This window comes from Camelus ferus, chromosome 16 (genome assembly GCF_009834535.1).
Source record: "Camelus ferus isolate YT-003-E chromosome 16, BCGSAC_Cfer_1.0, whole genome shotgun sequence".
In the NCBI taxonomy this organism is placed as follows: Eukaryota; Metazoa; Chordata; class Mammalia; order Artiodactyla; family Camelidae; genus Camelus; species Camelus ferus.
Genome location: NC_045711.1, coordinates 41,337,038 through 41,356,857, shown reverse-complemented (window position 1 = coordinate 41,356,857; position 19,820 = coordinate 41,337,038). Strand labels below are relative to the sequence as shown.

Sequence of the window (19,820 nt, the reverse complement as noted above, 5' to 3'; positions counted from 1 at the left end):
TGTGCTAAATTTGATAGTAGCTGCTTTATATGCAAAAGTTGTAAGACATATCAAGTGATAATGATCAAATAGTATTGGCTGAAAAATAAACAAGTAAACCATAGAACAAAGTAGCAGTTCCAAAAATTGATTTATGGTTTATATTGTTATAAACTAATAAATTCTTCATTGCATACATTATAGGAATTTCTAAATGAATTAGCAATAAACAAAACACTGATTAAAATAAAAGAAAAAAGAGAGAAATGATAATTTTTCTGTATTTCTTTGAATAAATGATTAATATATTATCCATGTGGATAAATGGAAAAACTATATAAATATCAAGGGGGAAATTATGTAGCATAAAGTAAGAATAGGGCCTAGAATATTGTAAACAGTCAGTCTTCCGAGGTGATTGGTTTTTGTTAACAGCTTTAGTGAAGCATAATTTATGTACCATAATATTCACCTAACATGAGTATATAATTCAATAATTTTTAATAAATTTCCACTGTTGTGCAATCATCACCACAAACCAATTTTAGAACATTTTCATCACTCCCAAAACTTAGTACTTAATTGATTTGTAGTCAATCACCCATTCCAATTCCCAACCCTGAGCAACCACTGATATACTTTCTATCTCTCTAAATTTGTCTCTTCCAAAAATTTCTTATAAATGATATCATATATTATGGGGTCTTTTGTGTTTGGCTTTTCTCCCACTTCTGAGGTTTATCTGTGTTAGTAAGTAATAATTTGTTCCTTTTTATTCTGTTGTATAGATGTAACACAGTTTGTTTATCCATTCACTATTTGATAGATATGACTCTTCCCAGTTTTTTGGCTATAATACTGCTATGAATATTCACACAGAAGAAGTCTTTGTGTGAACATATGTTTTCATTACTCTTGTGTAAATACATAGAGTGGATTTGCTGGGTCATATGGTAAATTTATTTTTAACTTTTACAGAGACAGCCAAACTGTTTTCCAAAGTGGCTATACCATTTTACATTCCCACCAGTAATAGATGAGGGTTCTAGTTTTGATTGGAATTGCACTGAATCTTTAGGTCCCTATGGGGAGATTGCCATCTTAACATTGACTTTTCCAATTCATGAATGTAAAGTGTTCTATTTAAATCTTCTCTGACTTATTTCATCAATGTTTTATAGTTTGCAGTATATACATCTTACACTTCTTCTGTTAAATTTATTCCCTAAGTATTTTATTATATTTGATTGTGTTGTAAATGGAATTGTTTAATTTCATTTTCAGATTGTTCATTGCTGGTATACAGAAGAACAATCAGCTTTTGTATGATAATCTTGTATCCTGCAACCTTGGTAAACCTGTTTCTTGGTTCAAGTAGTGTTTTTGTGTATTCCTTGGGATTTTCTCTATAGAGGATCATGTCATCTGCAAATAAAATCAGTTTATTTTATTTAATTTTTTTTCTTTAATGTAGATACTGGAGATTTAACCAGGACCTCATGCATGCTAAGCATGCGCTCCGCTATTTGAGCTATACCATCCTCCCCAGCTCTGTTTTTCATATGCCCTTTATCAGGTTGAAAAAGTTTTCCATTTCTAGTTTGTTTTTATCACAAGGCTAGAAGAGCTGTAGGCTTTATCTGTTCTTTTCCAGTAGTTTAATACTTTTATTTTCAATGCCACTGGGTATGGGGTTTTTGCCTTCCATTTCAAATTACACCAGCAACCTCAGACAGTGAAGCTGCTGGTTTCCGTGGCCAGCCCTGCCCAGTACAGCTACTGCATGGACTGTGTTTGCGGTGGGGGGTGGATAAGGAGCAACCCCAAGCAATGATACCACTGACTCCCACTGTTCCTACTCAGAGTTCCACATTTTTCATAAATAACACTTTTAAATTTGTCATTTGACTTAGTTGTCTTCTGGAGCCCTGAGATGGTTGTTTTTGACACTTAAGTCCAGTTTTGTACTAGTTTTGTGGGGAGAGGATTTGCTGATTTCTTCAGTTTGCCACAGCTGGAAGTCTTGCCTCCTGTTTTGTATTTGCAATATTTTTGGGTTTGGTTATTTTTAAAAGGCTAACTAATTAAAAACCTGAAGCACATCTATATATTGTAGCTGCTTCAGCATTTTGCTTCACAATAGAAGAAGTTGGGAGATTGTGATTAGATTAGGGGTGGGACTGCAATTCTGCTGACAGCACTCTCCTGTGGAATGCTCCTTAATAGCATATTCTTGTGTAATGATGAAGAAAATGTTTATTTTTTTAAGCAAGCAAATTCTTTTGGAATTCTCTGAAAACATGGGAAATATACAGAATGAACCAGTGGCACAAGGAAAGATACGACAAAATCCATTGGGCTAGTGTAGATGTGTATCTATGTGAAAAAAAAAATTGGAAAGAATCATCCCCTTTAAAAATTACTCATTATGTAGATATCAGTCTGAAATGCTTTTTTTATGCTCAAATTTAACTGGGAATTTTGTCTTTACCTTTTTTAGTTATATACTAACACACATACAAAAACAGTACACAAAATAAAATATACAGTTCAGTGATTTATAGGAAAAATAGGACATACAGCACCCAGAAATCCCCTTGGCTTCTTCCCCTCATCATGCTATACCCCACCCCAAGATAACCATTGTCTTACTTTTATGGTAACTGCTTCCTTTCTTAATAGTTTCTATATCCTAAGTATCCCTAAACATTAGAGTTTAACTTTGCTTATATTTTTAACAGTATAGAAATCTTACAGTAGCTGTTCATTTGGGACTGTTTTCTTTGGCTCAGAATTATGTTTGTGAGATTTATCTATGTCATCACACATAGCAGTAGTTCATTTTAATTGCTGTGGAGTATTCATTATGTGAATATACACCAATTTGTTATTTATTTTACTGTTCATGGATATTTGATGGATATCGGCTTTAACGGTATTATAAATATGGTTGCCATGAATGTTTTAGTAAAGTTTTAGTGTATAGATATGCACATTCCTTTTGGATGTATACCTAAGAGTCAAATTGCTGGGTTCCAGTGTATACTTATCTTCATTTTAGTATATAAAGCCAACATGTTTCCCAAAGTGATTGTATGAACTTACACTTCTACTAGCAGTGTATTAGAATTGACATGGTAATTGACATGGTACATCTGCACCAGACATTTGGTATTGTCAGACTTTTAAATATAAGCCATTTTGTTGGTTATATAGTACTTTTCTCATTTGGTTTTAATTTATATTTCTCAAATGACTAATGATATTAAATTCCTTTTCATGTGTTAATTGGTCGTTTGGATTACCCTTTTTTGTAAAATGCCTATTTAGGCCTTTTTAAAAAATTGATTTGTAGGAGTTCTGTATGTATTTAGGTAAGAGCCCTTTGTGCCTTTTTCGTCTTCCAGCCTTGCAATCTCTACGAAAGCTGCCTATTAGCAGAGCATAACAAGGAGCAAGTTGGCAAAACCAAAACATAGTGTGCAGTCTTAGTCCCAGTGTTGGAGAGAAATGTTTAGACAGTTGTTTGAAACTGAGAAATACTAGCTTACAGCATAACCTTCCTGTCTGTAGGGCCACCTTTATGATAAGCCAAGTATCTATATATTGGAGAATGTGTTTCTGGGCCATATTTCTATTTCATTGGTCTATTGCACCAAAATTACACTAACTAAATTGCTGTGGCTTTATAATAAATTTTTATATTTGGTAGAGGAATTTTCCACCTTATTCTTCTTCAATAGTGTCTTAGCTATCCTTGGCATATTTGCATTAACACAAAAGCTTTAAAACTAATGTGTCTAGTTCCACAAAAAGAAAACTGTTTCGTGTTTTGAATTTCACTGACTCTATAAATCAGTTTGGGGAGAATTAAAATTTTTACAATATTGAGTAGTTTTCTTTTTTTTTTTCCTTTTTTCACTAGTTTTCTAATCCATGAATATAGTATGTCTCTCCATTTATTTATGTCTTAATTTCTCTTATAATGTTTTTTAGTCTTTTTGTGTAGAAGTCTTACATAGATTTTTTTGATAGCTTTAATTCCAATATTGGATATTTTTAATATTATAAATAACATTAATTTTTATTTTGCAAATTTTGAAACATATATTTCCTTTACTTTTGAATGGTTAGGCCCCATTAACCCACCACTCAGATTCAGTAATTTCAAGATTTGCTTCATTTGTTTCAACAATCCTTATTACTGAAGTATATTAAAACAAATCTTAGACTCATGTCATTTCACCTATGTATACTTAAGTATATACACTTCTAGAAAATATGGGTATTTATAATCATAATTCTAAGCCATATTCAAATTTTCGCTTTTATTTCAAAAATGACTATTTACTGTTGGTATTTTTAGTTTGCTTTCAACTAACAGCATACTGAGACATATTTTATGTTAAGTAATAACTAAAATATTAGCTTAACCACTAAAATATCCAATGATAAAGCATTCTCTATTAAATTAAGTTATAAACAGTTAAAGGCAGTTTAAAAAGAAACATTTTTTCCTGATGATGTGAACTTTCTGTTTCTAAATTCATTACAATTTTTGACATCAGCAGAGCCATAATCTTATAAAGCTACTGTATGAATAAAGCTGTTCTTTTCTTTCATTTGGTCTCTCCTACATTTATAAACCAAATGTACAACAAAAATTACCATTCTTTAGTATTTAAGAAAATCTTTATATCCCTCAGTGTTCCTGTTACTGAACACATCTCCCTCAGGAAATCATCAATGAGATTAAAAGCATGCACATTTTTGTGTGACATAGTATTGGTTACCCTTTGTAATTTCCTTTAGCCCAAAGTTGTTAAAATGCAAGGAGATGCTGTTGTGAATTATTTTCCTCTGTGGCTTTGTACAGAAGCCTTTCCCTCATTGCAACTGGTTTTCCTCCCCATACAATATTCATAGGTCTTTTTCTAGGAGAGGACTGTGCCTAGTGGGCCATGAAAACTTCCTAGACTTGGCAGACTAGGCTGTGTCATGTTCACCCTCTAACATGAGAAAATCCCCATTGAAAAGGCAGTATGGCAACTTTCGTGTAGTCAGGTCAGACTCTTACAGAGATATTTGACAGTAACTGAGGAGGATCTCTCTGCCTTCCCAGCATCTGCAGTAAGGATGGAACTAATTAATTAATGATATAAAGATCCATGAAAAATTCGCAAGACAACAATAATTAACATAAAATAATTTCTGTACCTATATTTTTACTTAATGATTGTTGGTGTTGGGAGTTGAGGAGGTCTTAAAAGTTAGATCTTATTCACTAGTTACAAGTGTTTGAAAATAAATATGACAGCTTGATATTGAATGGGTTTCTTGTTCCTTATTCTTCCTCCCTTATCAGCACCTCTGCGTGTCTCACTACAGATCAGAGTGGCTCAGTGGCTGCTGGGTCATTGCTATTTATGCTTATTTAAACACAGAGGTAGAAGATGTTTAAGTTCATATTTAACTCTTTCAGTTAAATGTAGATATTTTGCATCTTCTGATCAATAGTATTATGTTAGGATATGAGAAAAAGAATGAATGATCTGACTGCTTTGGTTTGGCTATCGTGTAAGACCTTTTTTCCTTGTCATAATCAGATTAACAGATTTGGGGATCATTTTATAAGTATCTTGGATAAAAGGAAAAGGGTCTCTTATGTATAGAGCTAAGTCAGCAAATACCAGGTTTTTTAAAAAAAGAACCAAACATCAGAAAACCCCAACTAATGGAACAAATTACCTAAATATGAAAGATGAGAATCCTTTTTTATCTGTTTTTGGGTGGGGGCAGGGAGACCCAGAAGGTTTGTTCTTCTAGTGTGCAACTTTGTAAATTATGTCAGAGTGCACACAAACTATATAGCCTGTTGAAGTTTAGGATAGAAAAACCATTCATTGTCATACAAATAAGTTCCTTATTCTTTAACCTATAGTGCCCATGAACATATAACAGGTACTAAGGACAAATAAACATTTTCTAGACTGACTTGTCAAAAATTTTGTCTCATAGTTTACTATTGTTTTCTCAAGCAGATTTAATCTAAATACAAATAAAAATAACTTTTAAGGAAATAAATTTCAAAATGAATGTAAAGGCAATAATTAAATACTCAGTCTAGTTAGGAGGAAGTTCTGTTACTGAGATGTGTACTATATTGGTACAGTTGAAGTAGTAATTGTAATATGTCTAGCAAAAAATAGAGGATTGCTGATTATAAATTAATGTGACAAACTAGAAGAACCTGATTTTCTTACTGCAAGTTGAAGCATTCTCATTATAAATTATTTTTTTGCTTTAGATAGTTAAAAACCCATATCAGAACTATGAACTTTAAAACTGCTAAAATACATGGGGAAAAGTTTCTTCACATAAAATGAATGAGGAGCATATAATTTCTTGGAGATTCTTTCTGATTAGTTATACTAATTTAAAGATATTGTAAAGTAACATTCTAGAGCCTGGGAAAGTATCCCCAATAATAAATTTCACTCTTATTTAATTCCAGCCCTTCTGCTTGTCAGTAATTTAAGCAGATTTGTGGCAATGGTCACAGTTCCCTGGGATTAAGAAAACTCCACAACAAAACGACCACACCAGGTCTAAAAAGCTTCCTGTTTTGGTATTGTACTCTTTTGACTGACTTTATATCTCTCTGAAGAATGGTTTGTGGGTTCTTCTAGCTGTTTAAAAAACAGTTGAACTTATATTCTAAGTGCAGAAAAGGATTGATGCACCCCAAGCAGATGTAAGAAAGGATTCTTTCTCACAACCCTTAAAACTTTATTTTTAATATAATATAGAATTAACCATGAATTTAAAACTTAGCAAGTAAATGCCTGTTAGTATAACTTGAAGGCTTATGAAGGTAATCAGATGGAATGACAGATGCAATGTTTTATTTAGAGCATTCAGTATTTTAGAGAAAGTAACTGACCAATAAGTGAGTTGTAGGTCGAAGGATGGCTTTTTTCTGAAATGAAGAAAGTTGCCCTAAATGTTGTTCATTATCTCTACAGCTGTAGCTTCATTAACAAGTGCAGTTGGAATAACCAGGGTATTGCAGCAGCAGAGAAACTAAACACAGCAAGCCTTTCAGTAACAAAGAAAATTAAAGAATTCCTGTGTAACAGGCTTCCACACTTATCTGTGTTCTGTGGCACTGTTTGTGCTGAACTAAAGCATCTGCTACCTCAAGTTAAGAGAGAACAAACTCAACATGGCGTGAAATTACTGCACTGCCATTCACATTCATTAGAGTTATATTGTTACCAGCCACAGGCATGACTGGCTTTTGCATGAATAATAAAATAAAATGCTGCTTTGTGAATTTTACCTTAAAACATTACAAGGCAGAGCACTAACCTTGAGCCAGGAGGGGATTTATCTTAGAGCAGCTTATCTCACCACAGTGGGTTCAAGACCAGTGTGAAGAAGTATTGCTGCATGAGGACTTGGAAAGGGTATTGTGTTAAATCAATTTACTCATAATTTAAAACCAATATTTATTGTGCAGGCTAGCTATTAAAGATACTAAAAATTACTAATGTACAATTTGGCAACACCATAGTAATAATTGATTTAAGCAAAAACCATCAAGGGATACTAATGGTGGTGGGTCAGTTTGATGAGGAATAGCATTATTTACACAGTTACAAAGCAAAAAAATAATAACTTTACAATGAAGGAACCTGACAGACACCTTATCCAGGTGATCAAAGTTACCACCAGTAATGGAAAAAATTGACATCATGTGCCCCTTATGTGTTGCACTGAGAAGACACCACTTCTGTGTTGTTCCTGTTGAAAATGCATAATGTGAATCTAATCATGAAAAAACACTAGACAAACTCAAATTGAGGAACAGTCTACAAAATAACTGGCCTGTACGCTTCCAAAATGGCAATATCGTGAAAGACAAAGAAACGCTAAGTAACTGTTCTAGATTAAAGAAGACTCAAGAACAATGACAGGGGGAAGGCTGTAGCTCAAGTGGTAGGGTGCATGCTCAGCACCCGAGAGGTCCCCGAGTTCAATCCCCGGTACCAAGCAAAAATCAGTGAAGAAACCTAATTACCTCCCCCTCAGAAAACAAACAATACAAGAGACAATGACAACTAAATCCAGAGTGTGATCCAAAATTTCCCTTCCTTGTATTTCACTGACATTTTCATCTTCTGGTGTCTAGCTACAGAAGTGGTATATTTAAACCAAAAAAGAATTTTATTTTTAATAGTCTAACTATAATACTATATTTGGTTTCTTTCCTATTTTACTTTCTTAGTTTATGTGGATTTTAAGCAGTGTTGTGGATTTTGGTTGGTATTTTTTAGACAATGGTCAAAAATGTTAGGTCTCTTAGCCTGGTTGAATTACACTTCAAGCTATTGAAGACTTAATGATATTTTGTTCTTACCAAATTTTCAATCAGTAGGAGAAAGTAAAGACCTCCTGCTGTTTAAAAATACTAGAATGCAGCATTTAAGAGTTTTATGAGCACTTAGGAAAGGAAGTAGTGATCATTAGGATGAATTTATAAAGAAGTGGTGATATTCATAAAAGTTTGGTACGATTTTTAGGCTCATAGGTAAATAATGGGAATGCTTTATTTTTGGGAAGGTGATTTGATAGTATCTGATTTGATGAAATATGAAGATGAAGAAATAAACTGAGTGATTGTAGTTAATTAATTAATTGATTGATTGAATAACCATACCCAAAATTAATGATTAGATGCCAGCCTCTTAGATGGTTTCTAGTGTTGTATCTGTTGCAGAGCACAATCTTCAGTCCTGTTCTAAATTTTAATTAGTAACTTGGATAAAGGCCCTGATGACATATAGGTCAGATTTTTAAATGATACGAATCTGATAGGGATAGCCAAAGCGTTGAACGGCTGAAACAGGAACTGAAAGAATGATAGGAATCTAGCAAAATAAATTTGACAGGAATAAATTCTACAATGATAGCCGGTCATAGATGGTGGATGGAAGGAAAAAAATCTTTAGGTTAATTTATGGAAAATCAAGTTGCCAAACAGCCACTTGGCCTTCTTTACCAAAACTGTTTGATTTAATGTGTATCAATTGAGTCCAGTCAGAAAAATGGAAAACACACTAGTATTTCAAACATAGGGAAATGTAATACAAGGAATTGGTTGTACAGGTGTTAAGAGGTTAAAAGAGAGAAAAGGTGGACACTGAGCTGTTAAAGAGAGAGTAGCCACAGGAGGCAGTTGTCATACCAAGAACTGAGAAACAAAAGAGCAGAGGTTATCACAACCTAGAAGCTACAGTCCTAAACTGCTGCTCAGAATTAAAAGGGGACACGGTTATGTCCTGAAGTGTGCTGAAATCCGTATTACTTAAAGATGTTCATTTATATAAGAAACCAAAATATTTGAATTGTGTTTTCTATGTTGAACTAAATGGGACAACATCTGAATGAACATCTCTTCCATACTGAATTGGGTTCTGGAAATAAAGCATGCAATTAATTTGATCTCAGTTGTGTTAATGACCTGTACTTCCTACCCCTCCCCCACCATCTTTAAAATGGCTTTACCATTAAGAGCCCTTCTACCTCAGATGTATTGCTAAGTGACCTCTCAGGAAGATTAAGTGCTTAAAGAAACTTAGACAGGGGTTTAATAAGGGAAAAGTCATGGCAAGTGAGTTGGGTGGGCTAAACATTCTCTTTGATTATACTTTTTTAAAATCTTCCTCACTGATACCTTAAGCATTATTGAGTGGATTTAATACTGGGTGTTTTAACATAAAGGTATTTGTCATACTCTGAAACACTGAAGAACAAAGATTGGAATTGATTTCTCTGTCTTTTTCTCCTCTCCCCCTAAATATTGTGTCTTTAGGTCAGTAACAGATCCAAGAGATGGAAAGAGAGTAGCACTCAAAAAGATGCCCAACGTCTTCCAGAATCTGGTCTCTTGCAAAAGGGTCTTCCGGGAATTGAAGATGTTGTGTTTTTTTAAACATGATAATGTAAGTGAAATTGGTGTTTGGGATAAACTATTTGCTAAACGTGTTTAATTGTACTAGTAAAGAGCAAAAGTGTTAAAAAGAGTACATGAACCTTATTAAGAGATTTGGAAACCTGAGACAAATTAGAATAATAAGCAAGTTTAAGTGAATTCTAGGATTTATTATTTGACAGATAAATATTGATATAAAGCAAATGCTAATATTTAGCTGAGGAACAATACTAATATTCAACATAAAAATAGAATATAATATGTGGTCTAAGTGATTTAAATAAAAATAATTGGCCCCTGATTTTAAATGCTTTATTTTAATCTTTTAATATTTTAAACCAGAAACTAAGTTAAAGGTATGGGGAAACATTTCTTCTTTTGAAAAACAGTACAATTCTTAAAGTAACAGGTTATCTTACTTAATAGCTGTTTTTAGAGATGTCAAGACTCATGGGCAAAAAAAAAAAGAAGACGACAACTCATGGGCAAATAGAATCATAGTGGTTTGAGAGATAGCTTTTCCTCAACTAATCCTAAATTAAAAGTTTGATACATGTAAAATTTACCTGGGGCATGTCAGCAACTAAACCTGTGCTACTTTAATTCCTGAAATAAAAATCAGGGAAATAATAATTTCTTATGAATCTGACTGCTTGTTTACACAGGAACCTTAAGAACTTTGGCCGAAGTGTAAATTTGTAAAAGTTTTAAGTGTTTGATAAAACTAGGAATATCAAACTTATAGTATGTTTACTTGAAGCTCATTGGTTTGACATATTTCATTTTATTGATTACCCCTCTTGAAATCCGTTTCCCTTAAACTTTTTTAAAAAGTTATTGCTTGTCTTTCATCCAGTTGAAACTACCTAGCAATGTGTTTGTTTCAGTAACTATCAAAGTATCTTTCCAGTTGCTATTTTACACCTGGTTCCTCACATTTTGGAAGTGATTTTAGAGTGATGTCTAGTGCTTGCTTTGTTATTTATTTCTCAAATTTACTTAAATGCCACCCCAGCATCAAAGAGTACAAGCCTTATGTACATTGTCAGAGACTCAAGTAAAGTGATCCATGGTGAAGAAATATTTTGAAGGTAGCATCAGAAACTCACTAAGGGTTTCAATGGTTTATTACATTCAAACATATCTTGGTTTCTTTTGTAAGGGAGGGCTGGTGTAATAGGCTGCTATCTGTATATATTGCTATCTTTGCTCATAACTCATTCCTATAGAGTAATAAATTAAGTTATAAAGATAGTGTCAGAGTGAGTAGTATAAGAAAAGAAACAAACTGCATTCATGAAAATCACACATATTAAAACACAGCACCTATTGTTTGGAGCTCCTGAGCTCTGTCATGAGAGAGTGCTTATGACTTCTATGGGAATGCTCAGAAGTGAGGCAGATAGTTGGAGATGAAGACATCATGACACCACTATTTTATACATAATGAATTTATCTGTGCTCTGAGATCTAAAAAGGATCTCAGGGTCAGCATACCTGGTATGTGTGGAATGCCAATCTAAGTGGCAACTGGTGTTTGATGTAGTTAAGGCAACAAATGTTTTTGACTTGTGTCCTGGGTGCAGAGTGCAGTGCCAGGTCATGTGGAGGACACACAAAAAAGTTTAAAACATGGTCGTTTTTTCAGGGAAGTGGACCAGATGTTTAACATTTGTTACTGTGTGTCAGGAAGTGTGTAGATGCTTTACATATATTAATTAATTAATACTTAAAAATCTTGTCAGATAGGGCTTGTTATCCCTACTTTAGAGAGGAAGAAACCAAAGCTTGGAGTTAAGTAACTTGCCCAAGGTCAAGGTGGCACAAGACCGGAGTCTAAATCTGTCTTGCTTGTGAGCCCATGTTCATTAATCAGTAAACATTTATTGTGCACATCCTATATCTCAAAACTACATTAGCTTCTAAGAGTTTCTACCCTCAAGGAGTTTAGTAATGTGATCAATACTGTGATAAGTGCTGTGGCCTGCATGGTTGAACATTAATACAGGATATTCTGTGTTCTGTGCATAGTGAAAAGCTGGACAGCCAAACCTAAAAGTATATTAGAATCACCAGGTAAGCCTTAAAAATGCAGATTCATGGGTTTCATCCCAGACCTACTAAATTGTAATGTCTGGGGTTGAGACCCAAGTAGCTGTATTTTTTTAAGCTTCCCAGGTGACTGATGGTAGACAAGTATCATACTGTTAAGAAAAAGAGAGAAATTGTTGTGGACTTAGAATCTCAAAGATGCTTTAAACATGGAAAAGGTAAACTTTAAGATGAACCTTTTGAGATTTGATTGAATAGAATTGATTGAATAGAAGGAGAAGAAAGGAATGTCATGCTGAAAATGGCATTTAGAAAGATTACCTGGCTATTGTTGGATTTTAATTTGGATGGCTTTTTATGTGTCAGAGAATAGCTACAAAGCCCTGGGAAGCTTCGGATTTTCTTTTGAACAGAACCTTCAAAGTCATAGTATCATATTCTTTGATTTCGGGTGATCTGACTGAGCACACACATACATACACATATATTTGTACATAAGTGAACATATATATATATACACTTTCTTTTTCTTAAAGGTTGTTCATCTTAAAGGATGTGTTCACCTTGATGTAATAACTTAGGGAGACAGAAATGGGTTTAACTTTCTAAAGATTGATGTTGTTTAGGCCTCTCAATAATGTCTAGTCAGAATCTGAGCTATCATAAAATCTGACAAAATATTCTCTACTTCACCCAGCTATGCACTTGCACATGCATATACATAGACATAGCTGTCATTTTATCAGCATGGAAAAGGAATGATTGAGGGTTTTTTTCAGTCTTTGAGAATCTGATGAAAGCTATGAACCTTCTTTTGGAAAAATACACATACACACAATTTTTATGTCACTTTAGGCTTTCACTAGTCTTCTGAAGCCCATTCAGAGCCTCCATAGGGTCCATTTATTCCTGCTAAGAGTCCCTGTAATCCAATTTTTGGGGTTTTCTTGTCCATAGGCATAGCACTAAGCACATGGTAAGTGGTCAGTATTGAGTAAGTGAACGAATGAAAGTGACAGAAGGAAGGAAGGAAGGAAGGAAGGAAGGAAGGAAGGAAGGAAGGAAGGAAGGAAGGAAGGAAGGAAGGAAGAAATCGCGAGTCTGGAATGATAGCCTCAGTGATCTTTCCTGGAGTTACTTTTTCCCAACTTTTAGTTCTGGAGTACTTGAGAGAGAAGCAGAGGAGGCAAAGAAGAGGTAGTGAAGGCAAAAAAGATCATTTGTTTTCCTTTGTATAGTCTGACCGAATTCAAACCAGGCGTCTCTGGGTTCATAAGTAGGCTAAAGAATATACCAGTATGGGACCAGTAGGATCCTTGTTTGAATGCAGACAGGCTGTTTAGCTGCAGACATTGTTCATGCTAATGATTCTGCTGCTGTGGAGTGTGAAAAGGCAAAGGATGATTAGAGTAGTTTACTTTTCAGTAGATTTGGTTTGCTCTCTGCCTAAAATTTGTGGTACTGGGCATATTCTTGATACATTTAAAATAATAGAGTCTCAAAAAAAAAAATACAATCTCTTGTGTTCCTGGATTGGAATATACTCACTGTGGTGAATATGCACGTTCTCCCCAAGTTGAACTATGCATTCAGTGTAACCCCAGTGAGAATTCCAGCAGGGTTTTGTATGTGTGTATGGAAACTGACAAACATTCTAAAGTTTACAGGAATGCAAAAGACCTGAAATACTCAAGACAATCTAGAAGTTTATCAGAGAGATTTACACTTCCAGATATAGAAACATATGAAGCAACTATAATCGAGATGGCACAAGGATAAACAAACAGATTAATGGAACAGACTAGAGAGTCTTTAAAATGACGTATTCGTATATATTTACCTGATTTACAAGAGAGGTGCCGCTGCAGTCCAGAGGGAAATGGTGGCCATTTCAATAAACAGGAATCAATTAGCTATCCATATGGAAAAAAAAAAATCTACTTCATGACTCATACATAAATTATTTCAAAATGGATCATAGACTTAAATGTGAAAGGTTAAATAATAAAGCTTCTGGAATAACACATAGGAAAAGATCTTCATGACTTTGAGATAAGCAAAGATTTCTTAACTAGACAAGTAAAAAGCATTGACCGTTTTTTAAAAATGTATTAAACTGGGCACCATTAACATTAAGAGTTAATGCTCATCCATAGTTTGAGAGAATAAAAAGACAAAGACAATAAACTTGTTTCCAGAATGGATTATGTGATAAAACAATTTTAAAATAAATGGTTAGCATTTGAGGAAGACCATTAAAAATAACTATTTTACTTGACATTTTTCAAACTGTAAATTCTATACCTGAACATCAATATTTTATAAAGAGCTTCTATGAATCAAGAATTTTTGTCCATCAGTAAAGAGTTACTCAAGAGTTTCACAAAAGGGGATAACCAAATGGCTAATAAGCATATGACAAATTGCTCAGAGTTGTTAGTTATCAAGACTAGTGAGATACTACTATATACCCACCAGAATGGCTGAAGTGAAAGACTGACAATACCCAGTGTTGACAAGGATGTGAATCAACTAAAACTCTTACTGCTGGTGAGAATGTAAATCTGTAAAACCATTTAGGAAAACTGGCAGTTTCTACTAAAGCTAAATATACACCAGCCTAATGGCCCAGCAGTTCAACTCTTTGGTATATGCAAGATGGATGACTGTGTGTCTCTACCAAAGGTACGAGAATGTTCATAGCAGCTCTGTTCATGATACCATTTAGAAACAGCCCAAAAAGTTTGCCATGAGTACTCTGAATAAATATACTGTGTTACAGTCCATTCATATAATGGTACACTACACATCAATAAAAAGGATGAGCCAACATGGATGAATTTCAAAGGTATAACATTAAATGAAAGAAGCCATATAGAAAAGAGTTCACTCTTTATGATTCAATTTGTATAAAATTCAAGGACAGGCAAAATGAACCTTTGGTAATGGACATGAGAATAGTGCTAATCTCTGAGTGGGGATGGGTTTTGACTTGAAAGAGGCAAGGGGGCTTTATAGGATATTGAAATGCTTAATTTCTTGATCTAGATTTTAACCATGGAGTAAAAATTTATCATGTTATATACTTTGTGTAAAAATTAATCCAAGTATATACTTAGGATTTGTATACTTTATGTTACCACTCCATACAAAATAATAGTAATAAATGTAGTCTCTACCTTAAAGAACTTAAAATCTTTTGGGAGCTGATGAGAGAACGGGGAGGGGTAGCTTCATTGCTTAAGTATGGGATTAAAATGAATTCTGTGAACAGTTATATTTTTAGTCTTTTACAGTTCGGATTGAGATTATTCATGGCAATTGTTTTATTGATAAAGGGCTATCTAAAAAGAAAAAAACTAAGCCATTCACTCATCATGTAACCAATTTATAATGAATCTTCTAACATCACAGAGGTTAAAATTCTAAAAAGCAGCTACCACAATGAGCTTTTTGTCCAGTTCTTAGAAGATTTGAGAAATGTGCTGAGACACTGATAATGACCATTATTTAAGGATATAGCTTTAGTTCATTTTTTAATTAGACAAGTCTGCTTGCTTTTTTTGTATTTGAGTCTATGGTATTTTGGGATATTTTGACTCTTTGCCTGTGTCCTATTTACATCATGAGGATAATCTCACACACTTTATTCCCACAAATAATAGTAGGGTTGTAGAGGATTTGGGCTATTTAAACAGGGCGTCAGGCTTGAAGTCTGGAGTTTGAAACTTCACTACTATTCCTTCTCACTTCTGAGATTCCTGGATCATTTCTCCTGGTCTAAGCACTGTTTTTGCCACCTAAAAACTCTGTGGAATGCTATCATCTGATAAACATTTTGAGGTAGAAAGGACAGGAGCATAGGAAAACAGGCATTTAAAATTTTTCAGGCAGAGTTTAAAATATTGTACCTTTGAAGCTAACAATCACAGCTAAATGCTTTAGTGCAAATGTCTAACCCTGTTTTACATGGCTTTTCTACAAAAAGCCTCATCAAATTTGGAGTAAGAAAGGCTCATTCTTCTCTATCAAGGTTTAAAATGTATGGTTGTCACTTTCCTCTAGATAACCTCTAATTATAGCAGATAGATTTGAAGTGTAAAATAGCTTTGTCTAATGGACGCTGTCATTCATTTTATTATGTTTTCCCCCAAGACAGGATGTATGTTGTTCAGATACAGAGTTTAGAGTCCGAAAGATGTCAAGTAAAACACTAATTTCTAACTGTCTTCCTCAAGCATCAAATATTCATGTTAAAAATTGTTCTATCACGTAATGAGAAGTGAATTTATGTGAATTTGTGACACCAGCTAATTATAGGTTTTTAAAAATAAAGAAATGAAATAATTTATCTTTCGTATGATAAAAATTATTCTTTGAAGGAACTGGAAAATCTGTTATTTTCTATTTATACCAAGATTCTAAATATAAACATTTTAATTCAGAAAGGAAATATAGATATTCTTCATAAAACATCTAAACTATTTTTAAAACCTTTATATTTAATTGGTTTTAAAGTGGGCGAAGGCTTCTTCAATACAGGAAGTTTTAGTTTAATTAAAAAATTTAAAGTGACACATGCTTGGCTGAACAAAGAATAACCTTTAAAATGAACAAGGTGTCTTCCATACGTAAGTAGCAAGGGGAAAAGAGAATGAAATGGAGTAGTCTATAGGTTCAAACTTAAAAGACATAAATCAATATATGTGTAACATGTAAATGTAAATCTTATTTAGCTCTGATTTAGACTAACAGACTTTAAAAAAGAAAATTAGAAATTTGGGCACTGAATATTTGATGGTATTGAAAACTATCTTTTAGAGATATTTACTGATGTATAGCTGAAGTAAGTCTGGTATTTTCTTCAAAATTAAATAGGAAGAGTGGAGGGTAAAGATGAAACAAGAATGGTTATATGTAGATAACTACTAAAACTAGTTCTTTATGACAAGAGTATTCTTTATACTATTCTGCTCACATTTATATTTTTGATGTTCTCCATAATAAAATTTTTTTCTTAAAAAACTAAAGATCAGAAGATTTGAACTTGTCCTACACAGTTTATTTCCTATTAAATAATTTCTTCTGTGTCCTTTAATCCTGGTATTTCTCATTAGCAAGATAGGGGTGACATCATAGATGGAGTTTAAAAGATTAGATAGATAGCTGGTAGGGGAAGAAGGCCTATTTGTATGTTTCAGTGGCAGAAGTTACATTGGTAGTATCCTGCTTTTATAAAGGACTTAAATTTCAGATGCCTTAAAGTCTTTTTTTTTTTTTTTCCCACCCTAGTGACTTCTTTTTTTGTACTTGGAATGAAATCCAAAACACTTAACATAATTTAAAGAGATTTTGTGTGGTATATCCCCTGCCTTTCTCTTTTGTTTTATTCCAGTCTATTTTCCTCCCACTATGTTCCATAAGCACTGGCATTTCTGTTTCTAGAATCTGCCTGGTTCTTTCTTGCCTCCATGCCTTTGCATCACCTGACCAACTCCTATTCAGGCTTCAACTCTTAGAGTTCTGTTACTTCAGGGAAACTTTTTCCTCCCCATTCCTCTTTACTTCTTCCCTGCATAATAATAAATATCATAATCATATATTTGTGTGCCTATTTATTATGCCTCCCTCTCCCCTAGTCATGAGACATGGAATGATAATCAGTTTTGTTCATCAGTTTTACCCAAGCGCCTGCCACAGTGCCTGCCAGATAGAATGCACTTAGTAAACACTTACTGAACTGAGGAATGAACGAATGAATGGTAGATATGGCTCCTCATGTTCTTAGAACAACACTGATTGTTAAAAATAGGAAATTTCTTTCCAACACTCTCTCCTGGGCAGGGATTCTGGTAGCTTGTGGTGTAACTCAGTTGCCTCTCTCATTTTGGTTTAGGTAGAATTGTCCTTTAGATAGTAAGTTTACAAGCCCGTCTTAATGTTTAGGACCATGTTTCTTGACTGATAAATGTAGTTAATCTCAGTGGGCAATTGAAACTAAGCCTTAAATCATTAAAGAGTTAATAGTATTTACTTGCATTTATGTCATTTTTTGTTTCCTTTTTAGTTCTCTAAATTTGGCTTTTTTTTTTTTTCCTTTTCCCAGGTACTCTCTGCCCTTGACATACTCCAACCTCCACACATTGACTATTTTGAAGAAATGTATCCTAACCAGGGGATGTGAAAGAAGGGAGCAATTTTTTATTAATTTGTTCTTCTAGCACCTTTTGGGGTTCATGCCTTGAAGTATATTAAATCTCATCCTTGCAGAAGTGGTTGAGTACCTGGAACCAGGTAACTTTGAAATTCCCCAGTATCCGACAGAGCACAACATTATCAGTATATTCTGAGTGGCGATATCACAAAACAAGACTTCTGAGCAGATATTTATATGAGATACGTTATTGCCACCCCCATTTTGCTGATGCAACCAGTGAGGCGGCGTGTGTTGTAGTAGAACTCAGAAAAGTGCTCTTGTCATTATGTAACAACTGCCGATCAGTCAAGAGGACAATACTGCCCTTTTTTCTACCACTTGGGGAAAGGTGAAAATTAAAGAAAGAATGTAAGTTAAATGTCCCAAGTTCCTTGGAAAAATGATGTTGGTGGTGATGATGACAATAGCCATAACTTATGTAAGTTTTTAGCAGATACCAGGCACAATTCTAAGTTCTCTATGCATTTAAGTTTATAACAACCATCTGGGAAAAGTATTGTGATTATTACCATTTTACAGAAGAGGAAGTTGAGGCACAAAAGATAAAAAATTTGACCAAGATCACAGAGCAAGTAAGTGTTGGTATTGAGGTTCAGTTCCAGGCAATCTGACTCTGTGGTCTTGATTTTAGTCCCTACTTATATGATTCTCTCAAGATAGAGGCTTTAATTTTCTCCAGTTACTACTGTTAATGTGTGAAAATAGTATGTTGGGTATCATGGATAATAAGAAGTTGTAAAATAATGCCTGGTAATAACTCCTGAGACTATGCATGCAAAAAGTTGGGACATAGGTTAGCCCATCTGACATTCCCAGGCAAAACACCACCATTTACCATTATGCATTTAACTTGGTAAAGCTTTAAGTGAAAGCAGGGAACCCTAAACAGTGCAGTTTATTTACTCTAGGTTTTTATTAAAACTAGCCCAGCACTCTGAATGGGAACCAGTATAGTCGTCCCTTATTATCTGTGGGGAATTGGTTCCAGGACTTATGTGGGTACCAGAATCTACAGATGCAGAACCCATGGTTATGGGGGGCCAACTATATAATAGCAAAGATACTTTTTCAGATTCAGCAGTGAGGTAAACGAAAATCTCATTTTTACACAGGTGGTAGGTACTTCCACATAAGACAGTTATTGTTTATAATTTCCTTAGTAAGTAGGAACAATTAAGAGCTTCCCAAAGGGAAAGAGAATGACTAAGTCGCTTAGGTGATAGAATTGTCACTTATCAACACTGCAGGGATGTTTTGATCTGATCAACCAAAAGTTCTTGAATACTATAATTCTTATTGATGTTTTAACCCACCAATCCTTTGTGGAACTAACTAACCCCTTTGTACAGTAAAGGGTTAACTCAGTGGACCTGGGGTGCTCCAGTCCTGCACATTCCAAAGAAAAGACTGGCCCTTGACCAGCTCCTGGCTGATAACAGTATCTTTGTATACTTCTTGGTATACAAAAATGAGATCTTGGGCCAGGCCAGATGGTTCTGACACTCCCTTTAAGTACAAAATTAACCCAAGGATAGAAGAACTGAGAAAGTTCTTTTCTCCTCAGCTAGTAAGTCA

General features: G+C 34.2%; 1 protein-coding gene across 2 annotated transcripts in view; it reads left to right on the top strand.

Moving 5' to 3' along the window:
* NLK (nemo like kinase) overlaps positions 1–19,820 on the top strand; it is a 131,826-nt gene that overhangs the window by 62,008 nt on the left and 49,998 nt on the right. For both annotated transcript variants that reach the window (XM_032457648.1, XM_032457647.1), the window contains exons 2-3: positions 9,857–9,986; positions 18,135–18,190. In XM_032457648.1, the coding sequence (XP_032313539.1) occupies positions 9,857–9,986; positions 18,135–18,190 (186 nt within the window). The remainder of the gene's footprint in view (positions 1–9,856; positions 9,987–18,134; positions 18,191–19,820) is intronic.